The 14,142-nt window shown below is 40.2% G+C and overlaps 1 protein-coding gene across 3 annotated transcripts in view; it reads right to left on the bottom strand.

Moving 5' to 3' along the window:
* RAB6A (RAB6A, member RAS oncogene family) overlaps positions 1–5,697 on the bottom strand; it is a 92,027-nt gene extending 86,330 nt beyond the window's left edge. The window contains exon 1 of one of the 3 annotated variants that reach the window (XM_044929384.1): positions 5,026–5,697. In XM_044929384.1, coding sequence (XP_044785319.1) covers positions 5,026–5,095 — 70 coding nt within the window. In that variant the 5' untranslated portion in view covers positions 5,096–5,697. The remainder of the gene's footprint in view (positions 1–5,025) is intronic. The other 2 variants (XM_025266438.2, XM_006073325.4) reach the window with 2 other exon arrangements.
* Positions 5,698–14,142: the final 8,445 nt, after the last annotated feature.

Raw genomic sequence — 14,142 nt, 5'->3', positions numbered from 1 at the left:
ATATATTTCTTCCATGATGAAACGTTTATTTCTTAAGCGTAGGCTCATATTAAACTATTTGACCGCATAGCAGTTTTCAGTGCCAGGCACTCTTCTAAATACTTTACCTTTTATTAACTAACTTAATCTCCACAATAATTGTGTATGATAGGTCCTATTATTTTTATTTTATAAAGAAGTCAATAATTTGCCCAACATCAGTGATTAGAGTTAAAATATGAAACCCAGACACTGTGCTCATAATTACTAGCTCTACTGATTAGCTTTACCATTTCAAAACAAGATATGGAAAAAATTCCTTCCGTTCTAAATACAATATGAAGCTATAAGATACAACTGGTTTAATATTATCTAGAACCTAGTAGTTCTCAAAATATGGTCCACCAACTCCCAGGATCTCTAGGTCCCTTTGGCTGGGCCCACTACTCTCTTGAGAGTCAAAACCATTTTCATAAAATCAAGATGTTATTTGGCTTTTTATCACTTTCGTTCTCTCATGAGTGTATAGTGGCGTTTCTCAGAGCCTATATGATGTGTGATGTTATAAGAGACTGAATGCAGAAGTAGTTATTAGAACCAGATGATGTTTAATACATCAGACATTACAGAGATTTGCAAATATGCAAAACGATGCCACTCTTTCACTAAATTTTTGTTTGGAAAATAGTTCTCTTTCATTAAAATGATTATGTCAACATGTAACAGATTTAATACTATTATTTTTAGATGAAATAAATATTTTAAAATTTTCTCAATTAACTTTTGATGCAGTAAACAGGGATATAAAAAGCTCTTTAGAAGCCTCAACAATTTGTGAAACCGTAACAGGATTTTGAGAAGAAACAAAGAGCACTGACCTAGCCAGTCAAAACTGTTCAGTATTTCTTGTCTCTGATATTAAGAATTTTTTTTCCAACACTGCATACTACAATTCAAAAGAACTAATGTAAAAAAGGTAATAAAAAGTAAAAAAATAAGCAGTACTAAGCCAGGTATGTGCTTCTTTTTGAGATTACATTTCATAATTTGTAACTGATAACATTTGTTTGTATTATTTTCTACTCTAAACTATCATGACATTCTTAGAAGTGCCTCTGCATTTCAAGACAATGATTGAAAGTAGTAACAAAAGAGGTTCCTCAAATAAAATTTAAATACACAGATTTAAGATGTGTATTTCAACATTTCTTTATTAAATCATCTATACTACTGTAATACAAAGAAACCATAAAAGTTTACTACAGTAAGATTACCAAGACTGATGTCATTAATTCAATATGAGACTTCGTAATACTGAACAATTCATCTTCACTATACAGCACAGATCCTTAATTTTTTGAAAAGCTAAATAAAACAGTCTGCTGTGGCTGCTGCTGCTAAGTCGTTTCAGTCGTGTCTGACTCTTTGCGACCCCATGGACTGCAGCCTACCAGGCTTCTCCATTCATGGGATTTTCCAGGCAAGAGAACTGCAGTGGGCCCTAACTTCAAATCTGTTCAATGAATCTGTCTTTAAATAATCATTTGACACATTTTAGGTACTATAATTGGAGAAGGCAATGGCACCCCACTCCAGTACTCTTGCCTGGAAAATCCCATGGATGGAGGAGCCTGGTGGGCTGCATGCAGTCCATGGGGTCGCTAAGAGTCGGACATGACTGAGCGACTTCACTTTCACTTTTCACTTTCATGCATTGGAGAAGGAAATGGCAACCCACTCCAGTATTCTTGCCTGGAGAATCCCAGGGACGGGGGAGCCTGGTAGGCTGCCGTCTATGGGGTCACACAGAGTCGGACACAACTGAAGCGACTTAGCAGCAGCAGCAGCAGGCACTATAATAAAAAAAAATAATTTAAAATAACTTTAACATTACAAAACTAATTTTGTTCAACTAAAAAAAAAAAGGTATAAAATTATAGTCACTTTTTTTATGCGCCATGATTAAGGCTGTATGTAAATTATTGGAATCCATGCCCCCTGAGCATATGGACTATCCCTATATACAATCAAATAATGTAAGTACAAAATGTTATTGTTGGGAATTCACTGGCAGTCCAGTGGTTAGGACTCTGCACTTTCACTGGCTGGCCTGGGTTCAACCCCGGGTTGGGTCCAGAAACCATGCAGTGCAGCCTCCCCCTCCCAAGAGAGTTACTGTTACTATTAATTGCATAAGGAAAAAATGTAGACCACCATAATAAAGATGACTCTGGCTTTGGTTACTATTAGATTCAATCATCATTCATTCTGAGTACCTGCTATAAGCCTGGCACTCTTCTGGGCACTGGGGATACAATGAACAAAAAAAATAATTTTTAATCTTCATGGGACTTGCATTTTGTTGTGGGAAATAGATGAAAATAAACACAAGTAAGAATTAGAAATATGGTAAATGCTATTAAGGAGACAAGGCTTTGCTACAGATTAGTCTTTGAAAGATGAATTGTGGAATTCTAAAACCTAAAAGTAAAAAATTCATGAGTTAAATCAAGATGACATGGACTCTAGACTTCTGCTAATGCATAAGAAAACTACAGACAATGCTTGTGAAAACAGAGATCAACCTTTCCAAAGCCAATGGATGGTATTACTGAGCAATACAGTGGCCTCAAAAGATAATTAATCTCACAGTTCTACAGAGTTAAAAAGCATGTAAACACAATGCTAAAAGAAAAAAATCTAAGATGAGCCTAAGGAGACAGGACAACCAAATGTAATGTGGCATCCTGAATTGAATGTTTAAAGACAAAGAGATAAAAATTAAGAAGACCTGAATAAACTATATATTTTAGTTAATAATGCATCAAAATTGGTTCATTAACAGTAACAAATGCACCATAGAGATATAAGATGTTAATAATAGACGAAACCGGGTGGGGTTAGATGGGATCTCTGCACGATCTTAATTTTTCTGTAAATATAAAACTGTTCTAAAAAATCAAGTCTAGTTACAAAAAATTTAAGACGGTGGAAGGAAGCGTAGTTAAGACTTAAGAAATTAAATGAGAAGCCATAAAACTCTGCAATGTGAATCAGAATATAAATATTCAAGAAATTCAAAGGAAACTCGCAGATTCTTAAATTATGGTCTCTATTCACACTAAAATCTTCTTAAGACAGAGATTAATGTATTTTTCATGCAAACTAAATAGCTGTGCATCACAATGTAAGGCAGGCAATAAAATCCCTAGAGTGCACCATAAGCACTTTGTGGGTGTATGTGTGTCCTATTTATCAATAATGACCAATAGTTGTATTTTATGTATGGTACTGTCTTGAAACTGTCATAAAATACATAGACAGGGATCAATCTCAGAGGTTTCACTAAGTTACTTAAAGGAACAAGTTTATATTTACTTCAGGAAAAATATGCAAAGAGGAGACTTGGTAAGAGGTCAGGGAGAAAAGATTATTTATGAAAGGAGAAAAACGACTCCTCAAGTCCAACTGGAAGCAATTTTGCAACTATTATTAACCTACTTTAATGCCATTCCAATTAGTATAAATAGTTCAAAGTAGTAATAAGAGTTACGAATTTATTTGCTGTCTATCAGTTATCTTCTTTCCCATCAAAAGAAATAAATGTTTTCTATAGCCTAACCTAAAATATCTAGCAGGTAACTCAATTGATGACTCGGGAGAAACTAATTAATCTCTCAATGACTCGATTTTAAAGACAAGAAAAATGTGAGAAAAACAACAGAGCATGATAATCGCTAAACTACAGAGTTTGAAGTTTGCATAATATAGCATAAAATTGGAATTACCATAAGAAGTAATTTTAGAGGTGGTCATCACAAAATTAGAACCTTATATCTAATACAAAGTACAATGACAGCACAAGTTTCACCAGGTAAATGACATAACAATTTCACTCACCAGATACTAAATAATATTAACTATACAAGAATCATTTAGTCAAAATGATATTACATATTCAAATCTAATTTAGATAACAAGTGGATGAATCGACTCCTTCTCTACTCCCAAAGCCCAAATGAAATCCTACATAACAAAGATGTTCGTTATTCTAAACCCGTCTCTCAAAGGAATCCTAAATACTGATATATATTTGGAAAATACTAACGAAAATGGAATAATTAACACCTCCCCAGTAATTCCTGTCTGCACCACCGTGAGGAGAATCAGATACTGCTTCCTTCGCCTTGAAGCAAAAAAAGGAGAGGTGAGATGTGAAAAATTCCAAGTAAAACGATCATGACATAGCATCTGGCAGAGATTGGAAAGGCATGAACACTGCCGAAAGGATCGTCAGGGATGAAAGTCAAGAGAAGAAAACGAGGTTTTCCAACGGGCCACAGCCTAACCCGAGGGGCAAAAATCGCCACTGCCGCCGCCACTCCTTCACTCACCAACCACTCCATCCTCAAGTCCCCTCCAATTCAGATATATATCCTCCAAAACCCCGGCCAATTCCCCACCCAGGTGAAAACAATCCAATAATTTCCTAGGACCCCCCCCCCCTACTTCCCACCTTCGGTAAGACCCGCACGTCTCGCGGCTAAATCCCTGGGGAAAACAACGCCCAGATCCCACCCTCCTAGCGCAAGGCTGAGAGGGCCGGTTACCCACCATGGGGCTTCCCGGGTGGGCCTCACAGTGCAGACCAACTGGGATAAGAGCAAGGAACAAGGGTGGGGCTCAAGGGAGGGAGCTGGGGTAGGCGAGACAACGGAGAACGGAGGAAGAAAGGGATGGACAGGAGGCTGGGGCTGGGCGGGGTGAGGAGTGGGGAGGGCAGATCGACCGGAGAGGGCCGGGCTGCGGGGAACGGAGCCAGTGGAGTCGGGGACTGAAGGGTCAAAATCCGAGCGACGGATCATGGGAAGAGGAACGGGTGGCGAAGAGGGGTCGACGAACCGAATACGGGCAGGGGCTGCGGGGGGTAGAACCGAGCGCGAACGCGAGGCCCGCAGGGAGCCTTCACGGACTGAAGGGCCGCATTGGGGGGCGGTGCGGGGAAGCCACGGCCAGCCGCCAGGAGTGGGGGAGCCGCGCACTCACCGCTCTGCTCCCCCAGGAACACCAGCTTGAATTTCCTCAGCGGATTCCCGAAGTCTCCGCCCGCGGACATGATGGAGCCGGAGAAGCTGCCGCCGCCTCAGCCCAGAGACCTCCCGGACCGACGCTGCTCCAACCGGTTGACGAAGAGTGTAGAGGAAGGGCCGGCGCCGAGCTCTCTCGGCCCCTGCAGGGCCCGGCGGCGGAGCAAGGCTGGAGAGCAGGGCTCCTCTACACAGACAGGCAGCCGTCGCCGTCGCCTCCCCTCGGAGTCGCCTAGCACCTAGCGAGGCCCGCAGCTAGAAAGGGAATGAAGGCGGTGTCGGAAGCAGCCAGGGGCGTGCTAGGGGTGGGGGGATCCCAAGGCTAGAGCCTTTCCCCTTTCAGCACCCGGCACCGAAACTGAGGTGTGGGTGGCGGAGTGGGAGCCGCAGAAGCGTTTGGGACCTCTCACACGCAGCGCTTCAGCTCCACAGCTGCCGCCGCCGCAGCCCAACCTGCTGAGTGCGCGAGCCTGTGGCGCGGCGCGGGGCGAGCCCGGGCGCGAGCCTGCCGCCCCGCCAGCCCCGGCGTGCATGCGTGCGCGTGCGCGCCACAGACTGCGCCTTCCTGGTTCAGCCTGCTTTCCCGGCTCCGCCCGCTCAGCGGAGATCAGGGGTGGTTAGGTTTCCACTGGCTTGGGGAGATGCAGGGAGGTGCTGGGGCGGAGGCTGGAGGAACTGTTGGAGGTGGAATAGGGAGCACTTACGTCAGTTACTGGATGAACCAATCGAAAGAGGTCAAGGGCAGGCAGAGATAGGAGTGAGGTGGCGGCCCCAGAGCGAGCGCGCTACCTTCGCGTGGTGGAAAGCGGCTGAGCGTGGCGGCCATGCGAAGTGTGGCCAGTCGCAGCCTTAGGGGAGGGGAGGGAATTGGGGTGGAGTCGGGGCCGGAAAGGAGATGGAATTGACCCAGACAAGTGTAGGTGAAGTCGGAAGGCCTTAGGTGTGCAGATGGTTCCACTTTCCTGAGCCCTCAACCTTGCTTCTCATTCCTCACATCCGCCTTTCACCCACTTTCTCCATTTTCTCTTATAATTCCTCGCATGATACCCTTCTTGGTACATTCTCCGCTATTGCTCCAAGGAGTTTCATAACTACCAGAAGCATGGCTTTCATATTTTTTGCAGATGAAGAAACAGAAGCTCATGGGAAGGAAATGACTTACAAAATCCACAGTCATAAAGTGGAACCCAGGTTTTGTCTTTTCCCCCATTGAACCTCCACAACTCCTTGTTGATAGGCCTATTCACTTTCTTTGCGTGACCTGTTATGGTCTTCTGTTACCAATCTTTGTTGCTCAGATGTGGACAGCTCTAGGTGACCCCACCTTCTACTGTGATAGAAAAGGATTTAGATATCAGGTAAACCAAATCCCCCATTTCACAGCTGGTGTAACTGAGGCTCATGTAGGAAATGGGTTTGCAGAAAGGTCACACAGCAAATTGCAGGTAGAGCATGGCCCTGATGTGGGGAAGTGGATATTCTAAGGATCGTCCGTTTCTTCTAAAGCAGGGTTTCCGAATCTGCTGTGGGTAGACCTCCCTTAAATTAGCCATCTACAGCTTGCTTATTTTTCTGTGAAAAGAGTCCATAACTTTCAACCCAGTTCATGACCCCCAAAATGAAGATGACCCCCCAAAACTAATGTCACACTCAAGAGGAGCTCAAGAAGATGTGACAACTAAGTGTAATGTGCATACAACTAACATTATAACTAAACTGTTAAGGCTGAATGGGATCCTGGAACAGAGAAAGGACATTGGGCAAAAACTAAGGAAATCTGAATATATATGGATTTTAGTTAATTACAGTGTAACAATATTCATGTGTTAATTATAACAAACATACTAATGCAGGGTAATAGAGGAAACTGGGGGTGAGGAGAGGCATATGGGGATTTCCTGTACTTTCTACTCAATTTTTCTGTAAACCTAAAACTTTAAAAAAATAAAATCTATTAATAAAAGATAAATGTTAAGAATTATCAAATAAACGACTTGTCAAATTAGAGAATTTGGCATCAACCCCTTACCATACTTCAGTCACAACTCACCATACTATAGGACAGCATATTAAAAAGTAATCCTTGCCCTTGAAAGAGACACTTGAAAACTGGTATCAAAAATACTTCCAAGTTAATAATAAAAAATAAGTTATTAAATTTGTGTATAGAGCCATACCATTCACAAAACACATTTATGTACATTTTCTCATTATTTGAGGGTTATTTACTTAGCTATAGAAATGACAGGATCAAACAATTGCCTTCTCAAACCCAGGGATGAATTGCTGAATGAACTAGGATAAATTGAGGGGAGGAAAAGAGATTCTTACGTCTTCATCTATTCTGGCCTATCAAGACAACAGATATATCCTCGAATCTCCTTCTCCATCAAAATTTACTTCTGTCTAGTTCCTGTCAACCAAGCAGCAGAAAGATTTTAGAACACACATCTAAAATGAAATGGTAAAAACCTCAGTTGTGACATGGATATAACTTTGATTTTTCTTTTTTAATATTTGATTTTAAAAGTAATTTGTCAGGTCTGCTAAGGCCCTCCCCACCAGTAACCCAGAACTTTAGTACACAAAAAGAGTAGCTAATACCAAGTAGAAAAACTCTGCAAACAAAAATGAGTGGCAATTTTTTCTTTCTGATGTGTACCAGGTCTTCATTATGTTTCCTAAAATAACCTTTAAAGGAACATCTGAGGATTGGAACTGTAATTATTTTGTGCTTCCTCCAGAACTTTATGAATCAATTCTTCCCTGCTACTTTGATCTCTGTAATCACCTGGGTGGGTGTGACTATTCCTACCATTCTAAAGAGCGATATTACATAGGCATCTCTTACCTCAAATGTTTTTAATGTTTTAACTTGGCATTTTGCATTGACACGTATACAGCCTCAATCTCTTCTGAAGCTAAATTCATATATATCAAGTGCTCTGTGTAAGTAATATGTTTTATCTTTAGAGATCTTATGGCCTAAAAGTTGTGTATTGTGTACTATGCAACTCCATTCATCAAATGGAGAAATTACTTGGGAGAAGAAGGAATTAAAGGGGCCTTTTTCAAGGGTGCTTTCCCCAACACTTTCACCTCTATGATTTCTCTTTATCTTGAATACCTTCCTTTCTCTTCCCAATTCTTCTCATTCTTTAAAATTACCTTTAAAAAGTTCTAAAAAACCTTCTCAGTCTGCCCCCGTTCCCACCAAGAATAAATATCCTTCCTGAACTCCCACTGTATCCTGCGTGCATGCTAAGTTGCTTCAGTTGGGTCTGACTCTTTGCCACCCTATACACTGTAGCCTGCCAGGCTCCTCTGTCCATGGGGGTTCTCCAGGTGAGAATACTGGAGTGGGTTGCTTTTACCTCCTGCAGGGGATCTTCCCAACCCAGGGATCAACCCCTGGTTTCTTACATCTCCTTCATTGGCAGGTGGGTTCTTTACCACTAGCTCCACCTGGGAAGCCCTCCGTTGTATCCTATTCTTCCCCATCACTTAATTGTATTTGTTAATTGTCAGTCTTCCCCACCTGACTACAAGCTTAATGAGATAAAAGCTCATGTTTTGTATTCCCAACACTTGCAGAGTGCTTGCTCTACGGTAAGCATGTAACAAATTTTTGTGAAATAAATGAGAGATTATTTTTAGTTTTCTTCAAAAGGTGAATGTGATTTGGGCATATGGAGATAGAAGGGCAAGAGCATCTTGGAGAAAGAGAACATCACTTAAAATCATGTGATGTAAATGGATACTGCATTCCTTTAACACACTTATGGCAAAGATGCCCAGATCAGAATTTCATAACTAAAAATTGGGGACAGTGGGAGAGGACAGCCTTGGCAGCTCCATTGGGAAAGTACCAGAGCAGCGTTCTTTCATTAGTTCAAAAAGGATTGCTAATTTAAAGCCCATGAGTGTGACCAGGAATCTAACACACAGAAATCGTAGTACAATTGCAGCTTGTCTTTCTGCCCCCAGAGAAAAAACCTCCTGAGGGAGGACCATTTCCTGTGACAGACACTATTTGTTGCCTATCCAAACCAACACACACACACACTTCCACAATATATACTGGAAATGATGAATACTTTTCCAGCTTCCCTTCAGCTAAGCTATATGGGCACCTGACTTTATCTGAGCCGATGGGATAAAAAGGAAATGTGCCAGAGACTTCTAAGATAAATTTTCTTCCTTGATGAGGAGAGATAGATGAGGAAAAACTGCCATCTTTCTGCCACTGAGTATGGTTATATAAGGACGTGATATCTAGAGCAAACACATTATGTGAACATTAATATATAATCCTGAAGAAAAAGGTCAACTCACTGATGATGGCTAAGCAAAAAGCTGAAAGGCATCATCGTATCACTGAACTTCCTCTGGGTTTCTTTTTAGCAAAATAATAAATGTCTTTATATGTATTAATGTCTTCACAATATGTCTTTGTCATTGTTACTTGTGGCTGAAAGCATCTGATAGTCTCATCTTTAGATCCCTTAAAATACCTCATACAACTCCTTAAATATTAGGCACTCAATACTGTGTGCGTGGGTATGTATATATAATACAGTAATAGTTACCAGACTGGAATGCCTTTTTCTGCTTACTACTCCCTAAAAAGAATTTATTACTCTTGGAGAGGCAGGAAATCAATAAAAGGAGAAAAACTACCCAGGTAAAAGAACTGTACTCATATTGCTCATATTTGAAACAAATAATAACTCTGGCAGGAATTCAAATTCCATCAAATGTGAAGCCCTTCTAACCTATTCTGAAAGTTATTAAAACCATTGCTACTAAAAATAATAGTGGATCAATATTACAAAGCCTAAAAAATGACAAATGCCCAATAATTCAAGGTGACCAATTAAATGACCACAATTAACACAAGATACATTTAAGCAAGTCCTATTTCAGAAGGAGTACAATTAAAAAAAAAAAAAGAAGTGGGAGGCCTCATATCAAAACCTGTTTTCCAAATAACTTATGTGCTGTGGGAGTAGTATAAAGGTTATTCAGTCAAGGTGGAGGAGAAGGCAGGTAGACCCTCAATGGAATGGTTCTTCCTATGATTATGGCCAATTCATAAGCTGAGTCAGAAGATATTTTTGCTACAGAATGATCTACACAATCTATTTTTGATAGTTCCATTTTGTTCTGTTCATGTGAATCATGGTCCCTGTTATGAATAATGAGGTTTCTCAGAGCCTTAGATGTAAGATGTTACTTCTAGGCTTTGAAATGCAGTGGGGGAAGAGGTTGCTTCTTTTAAAACTAGTCCAGAATGTGTAATACCTGACACATGGCTGGAGCTCTTGACTCTCCACACTCTATCCCCCACAAATAATAGTCTCCTCTAAGATGTGCAGGAGAATGAATCATCCCACCTGCTACTAAGAGATTATCACTCTCACAGAAGAAGAGAACAACTGCTTCTATTGCTGTTTATGTAAAGAACAGAGTATCTTAGGACAGAAAAATGAGACCAATACTGTTTGCACTTAAATGCCAACAGACTGTACAGCCAAATTTTAACTTGCCTAAAACGCCAAGAGAAACCATCTTTTGGGGGACATTTTTCTGGATTTTTGAATTTATACAAAAATCAAAAGGTATAAAAATCTTTATTTTGTAGCTGAAAGTATCCAGTGAGATGATAAGCTACAATATCATTTGGAAAAACTGAACAAACTTTCAGTTTTAGCATAGTAGATTAAAGTTGTTTCTGCTTTCTTCCTTCTCTGAAACTGTTCCAAAACAAGAACAACAAAAATAAAATGCAAATTCTGGCTTTAACATCTCTAACCCAGTTCCATAATATTTTAAGTTAGGAGACAAAGAACAATGGTAGCTGACTGAACAGAGGATAGAAACTGCTTACTGAAGGGGAAAGTAACAAGAAGCAAGTCAATCAGCCAAGCAGAATACTAGAAAGGCTCAGGAATGTGAAGTTCTAGGTACCACGTAAGTTAGGGAGGAGAAAAGGGACACAAGGGAACTGTATCAAAGATCATATAAACAGTAGTTAAAAACCTATCCCTAGAAATGGAAGAATTGAACATAAGAGGCTCTAGGCATAGTATCTCTAGGCATATACGTATCAGGCATAGTAGAGTACTAGGGTGAGGTGCTGTCAGAAGATATGGGGCTTGATAGCCAATGGTCTCTCTCCAAGCACCTTTCATAACACGGGCAGCAACTTATAAGTCTGAAAAAGAGATGGGAAGATCCTTCTTTATATAAGCTGAAACATCTCAGAGAAAGGGCCAGTGAATTCTGAATATAGAGGTAAGTTCAGCCAGTTCACCATCAAATCATCCTATATTGAACCCTTCTAATCACTAAATACTGGGAGAAGGCAATGGCACCCCACTCCAGTACTCTTGCCTGGAAAATCCCATGGACAGAGGAGCCTGGTAGCCTGCAGTCCACGGGGTCGCTAAGAGTCGGACACGACTGAGTGACTTCACTTTCACTTTTCACTTTCATGCATTGAAGAAAGAAATGGCAACCCACTCCAGTGTTCTTGCCTGGAGAATCCCAGGGACGAGGGAGCCTGCTGGGCTGCCGTCTATGGGGTCACACAGAGTCGGACACGACTGAAGCGACTTAGCAGCAGCAGCAATCAGTAAATGCAACCCCCTCACACTGAGTTTCCGATTATTTTGATGCTTCTCTTAAATCTGAACAAGCTGTAAAGGTTTGCTATATATTTGATAACATCTCCAATATTAAATAGAGAATATAAATAAACCAGGAAAAAAAGGAAAATGTATGACAAAAGCTATTGCATTTTTGAAGGAATAGCAAGATCCTATTTTTTAAAAAGGGACACTTTGAAAACAGGCTTTCTTGGAAATTAAAATTATGATAGCCAAAGTTTAAAAATAGAATATTTGGAAAACAACATTAAGGAAATGTTCCAGAAAGCATAGCAAAAAGCTAAGAAATGGACACTAGATAATTTGAGGAGTATCTAGGACAGAAGACGCAGCATACAAATAATAGAAATTCTATAGAGAGAGAATAAAGAAAACTTTAATGCAGAGATTATTATAAAATAAATCATATAAAATAAGTTCTCACATCTGGGAAACATGAGTTTCCAAATTGGAAGGGTATGTCAGACATCCAGCAAAAAGAAAAGAAGAATATTTCAGGTTACATCATTTTGAAATTCCATATCAAAGACAAAAGAAGATCTTAAAAGTTTCCAGAAATTTTTCCTGTGGTCATGTATGGATGTGAGAGTTGGACTGTGAAGAAGGCTGAGCGCCAAAGAGTTGATGCTTTTGAACTGTGGTGTTGGAGAAGACTCTTGAGAGTCCCTTGGACTGCAAGGAGATCCAACCAGTCCATTCTGAAGGAGATCAGCCCTGGGATTTCTTTGGAAGGAATGATGCTAAAGCTGAAACTCCAGTACTTTGGCCACCTCATGTGAAGAGTTGACTCATTGGAAAAGACTCTGATGCTGGGAGGGATTGGGGGCAGGAGGAGAAGGGGACGACAGAGGATGAGATGGCTGGATGGCATCACTGACTCAATGGATGTGAGTCTGAGTGAACTCCGGGAGTTGGTGATGGACAGGGAGGCCTGGCGTGCTGTGATTCATGGAGTTGCAAAGAGTCGGACACGACTGAGCAACTGATCTGATCTGATCTGATGTTGAAGAGATTAAAAACCAGAATGGCATCAATATTCTCAATAATAACATTGGAAATTGGGGGGGGAGGTGTAGGGAGAATGAAGGAACTTCTAAGTGAAAAGATTTTCAACCTAGAATTCTATTCCCAACCAAACTATCATTTAAATGTGCAGGTAGAGTAAAATACTTCCAGATATACAAAGTCTCAAAAATTCATTCTTTTCAAAAAGCCATTGAAGAAGCTAAATAACGAGTTAAACCAAAGAAAAGGAAGTTATAGATCTAGATATAGTAGATCTTCATACGAAAGATTCCCTGGTGGTTCAGACAGTAAAGTGTCTGCCTGCAATGTGGGAGATCTGGGTTCGATCCCTGGATTAGGAAGATCCCCTGGAGAAGGAAATGGCAACCCACTCCAGTATTCTCGCCTAGAAAATTCCATGGATGGAGGAGCCTGGTGGGCTGCAGTCCATGGGGTCACAAAGAGTCAGACACGACTGAGTGACTTCACGACGACACATGAAAGAAGTAAAAGGTATTCCTAGGAAAAGCCAAAAAAATAAAATCTAGAGAGTAATCAACCCAGACAGAAAAGAGTGAAGTTAATTTTATTTTTATTTTTTGGCTGCACCACACAGCCTGTGAGATTTTAGTTTCCTTACTAGGGATCGAACTTGCATCCCCTGCATTGGAAGTGCAGAGTCTTAACCACTGGACTGCTAGAGAAGTCCTGAGAATGATAAAATTAAATTTGACCATATGGAAAATGGAGTTGAAGGAAAACTTACCAATAAGTGCAAAAAAAAAAAAAAAAAACTAGACAAATGAGAGAATTATAGCACCATTAGACTTTTTAAAACTATACATATACACATTTTGATTAAATGTAATTGAATTCTATAAATGGTGCTGGAAAAACTGGACAGTCACATGCAAAAAAATGAAACTAGACCACTATCTCACACCATATACAAAAATCAACTCAAAACAAATTAAAGAATTGAATGTAAGACTTGAAACAATAAAACTCCTAGAAGAAAACATAGACAGTGCTTTCTTTGACATTTATCTTAGTAATATCTTTCTAGGTGTGTCTACTCAGGCAAGAGAAACAAAACCAAAAATAAACAAATGGGACAACATCAAACTAAAAAGCTTCCAAACAGCAAAAAAAACTATCAACAACAACAACAAAAAACAACCTATTAAGTGCAAATGAAACATTCAATAAGGGGTTTATATCCAAAATAATAAAGAACTCATACAACTCAACAACAAAAAGCAAACAACTCAATTGAAAAATGGGCAGAGGAGTTGAATACACATTTTTCCAAAGAAGACCTACAGATAGCCAACTGGCACAGAAAAAGATGCTCAACAGCACTAAATATTAGGGAAATGCAAAGGAAAACTATAATGAGA

Source organism: Bubalus bubalis, chromosome 16, assembly GCF_019923935.1.
Source record: "Bubalus bubalis isolate 160015118507 breed Murrah chromosome 16, NDDB_SH_1, whole genome shotgun sequence".
Classification (NCBI taxonomy): Eukaryota; Metazoa; Chordata; class Mammalia; order Artiodactyla; family Bovidae; genus Bubalus; species Bubalus bubalis.
Note: the sequence above shows the minus strand (reverse complement) of the source record. Positions and strands in the feature narration are given on the sequence as shown.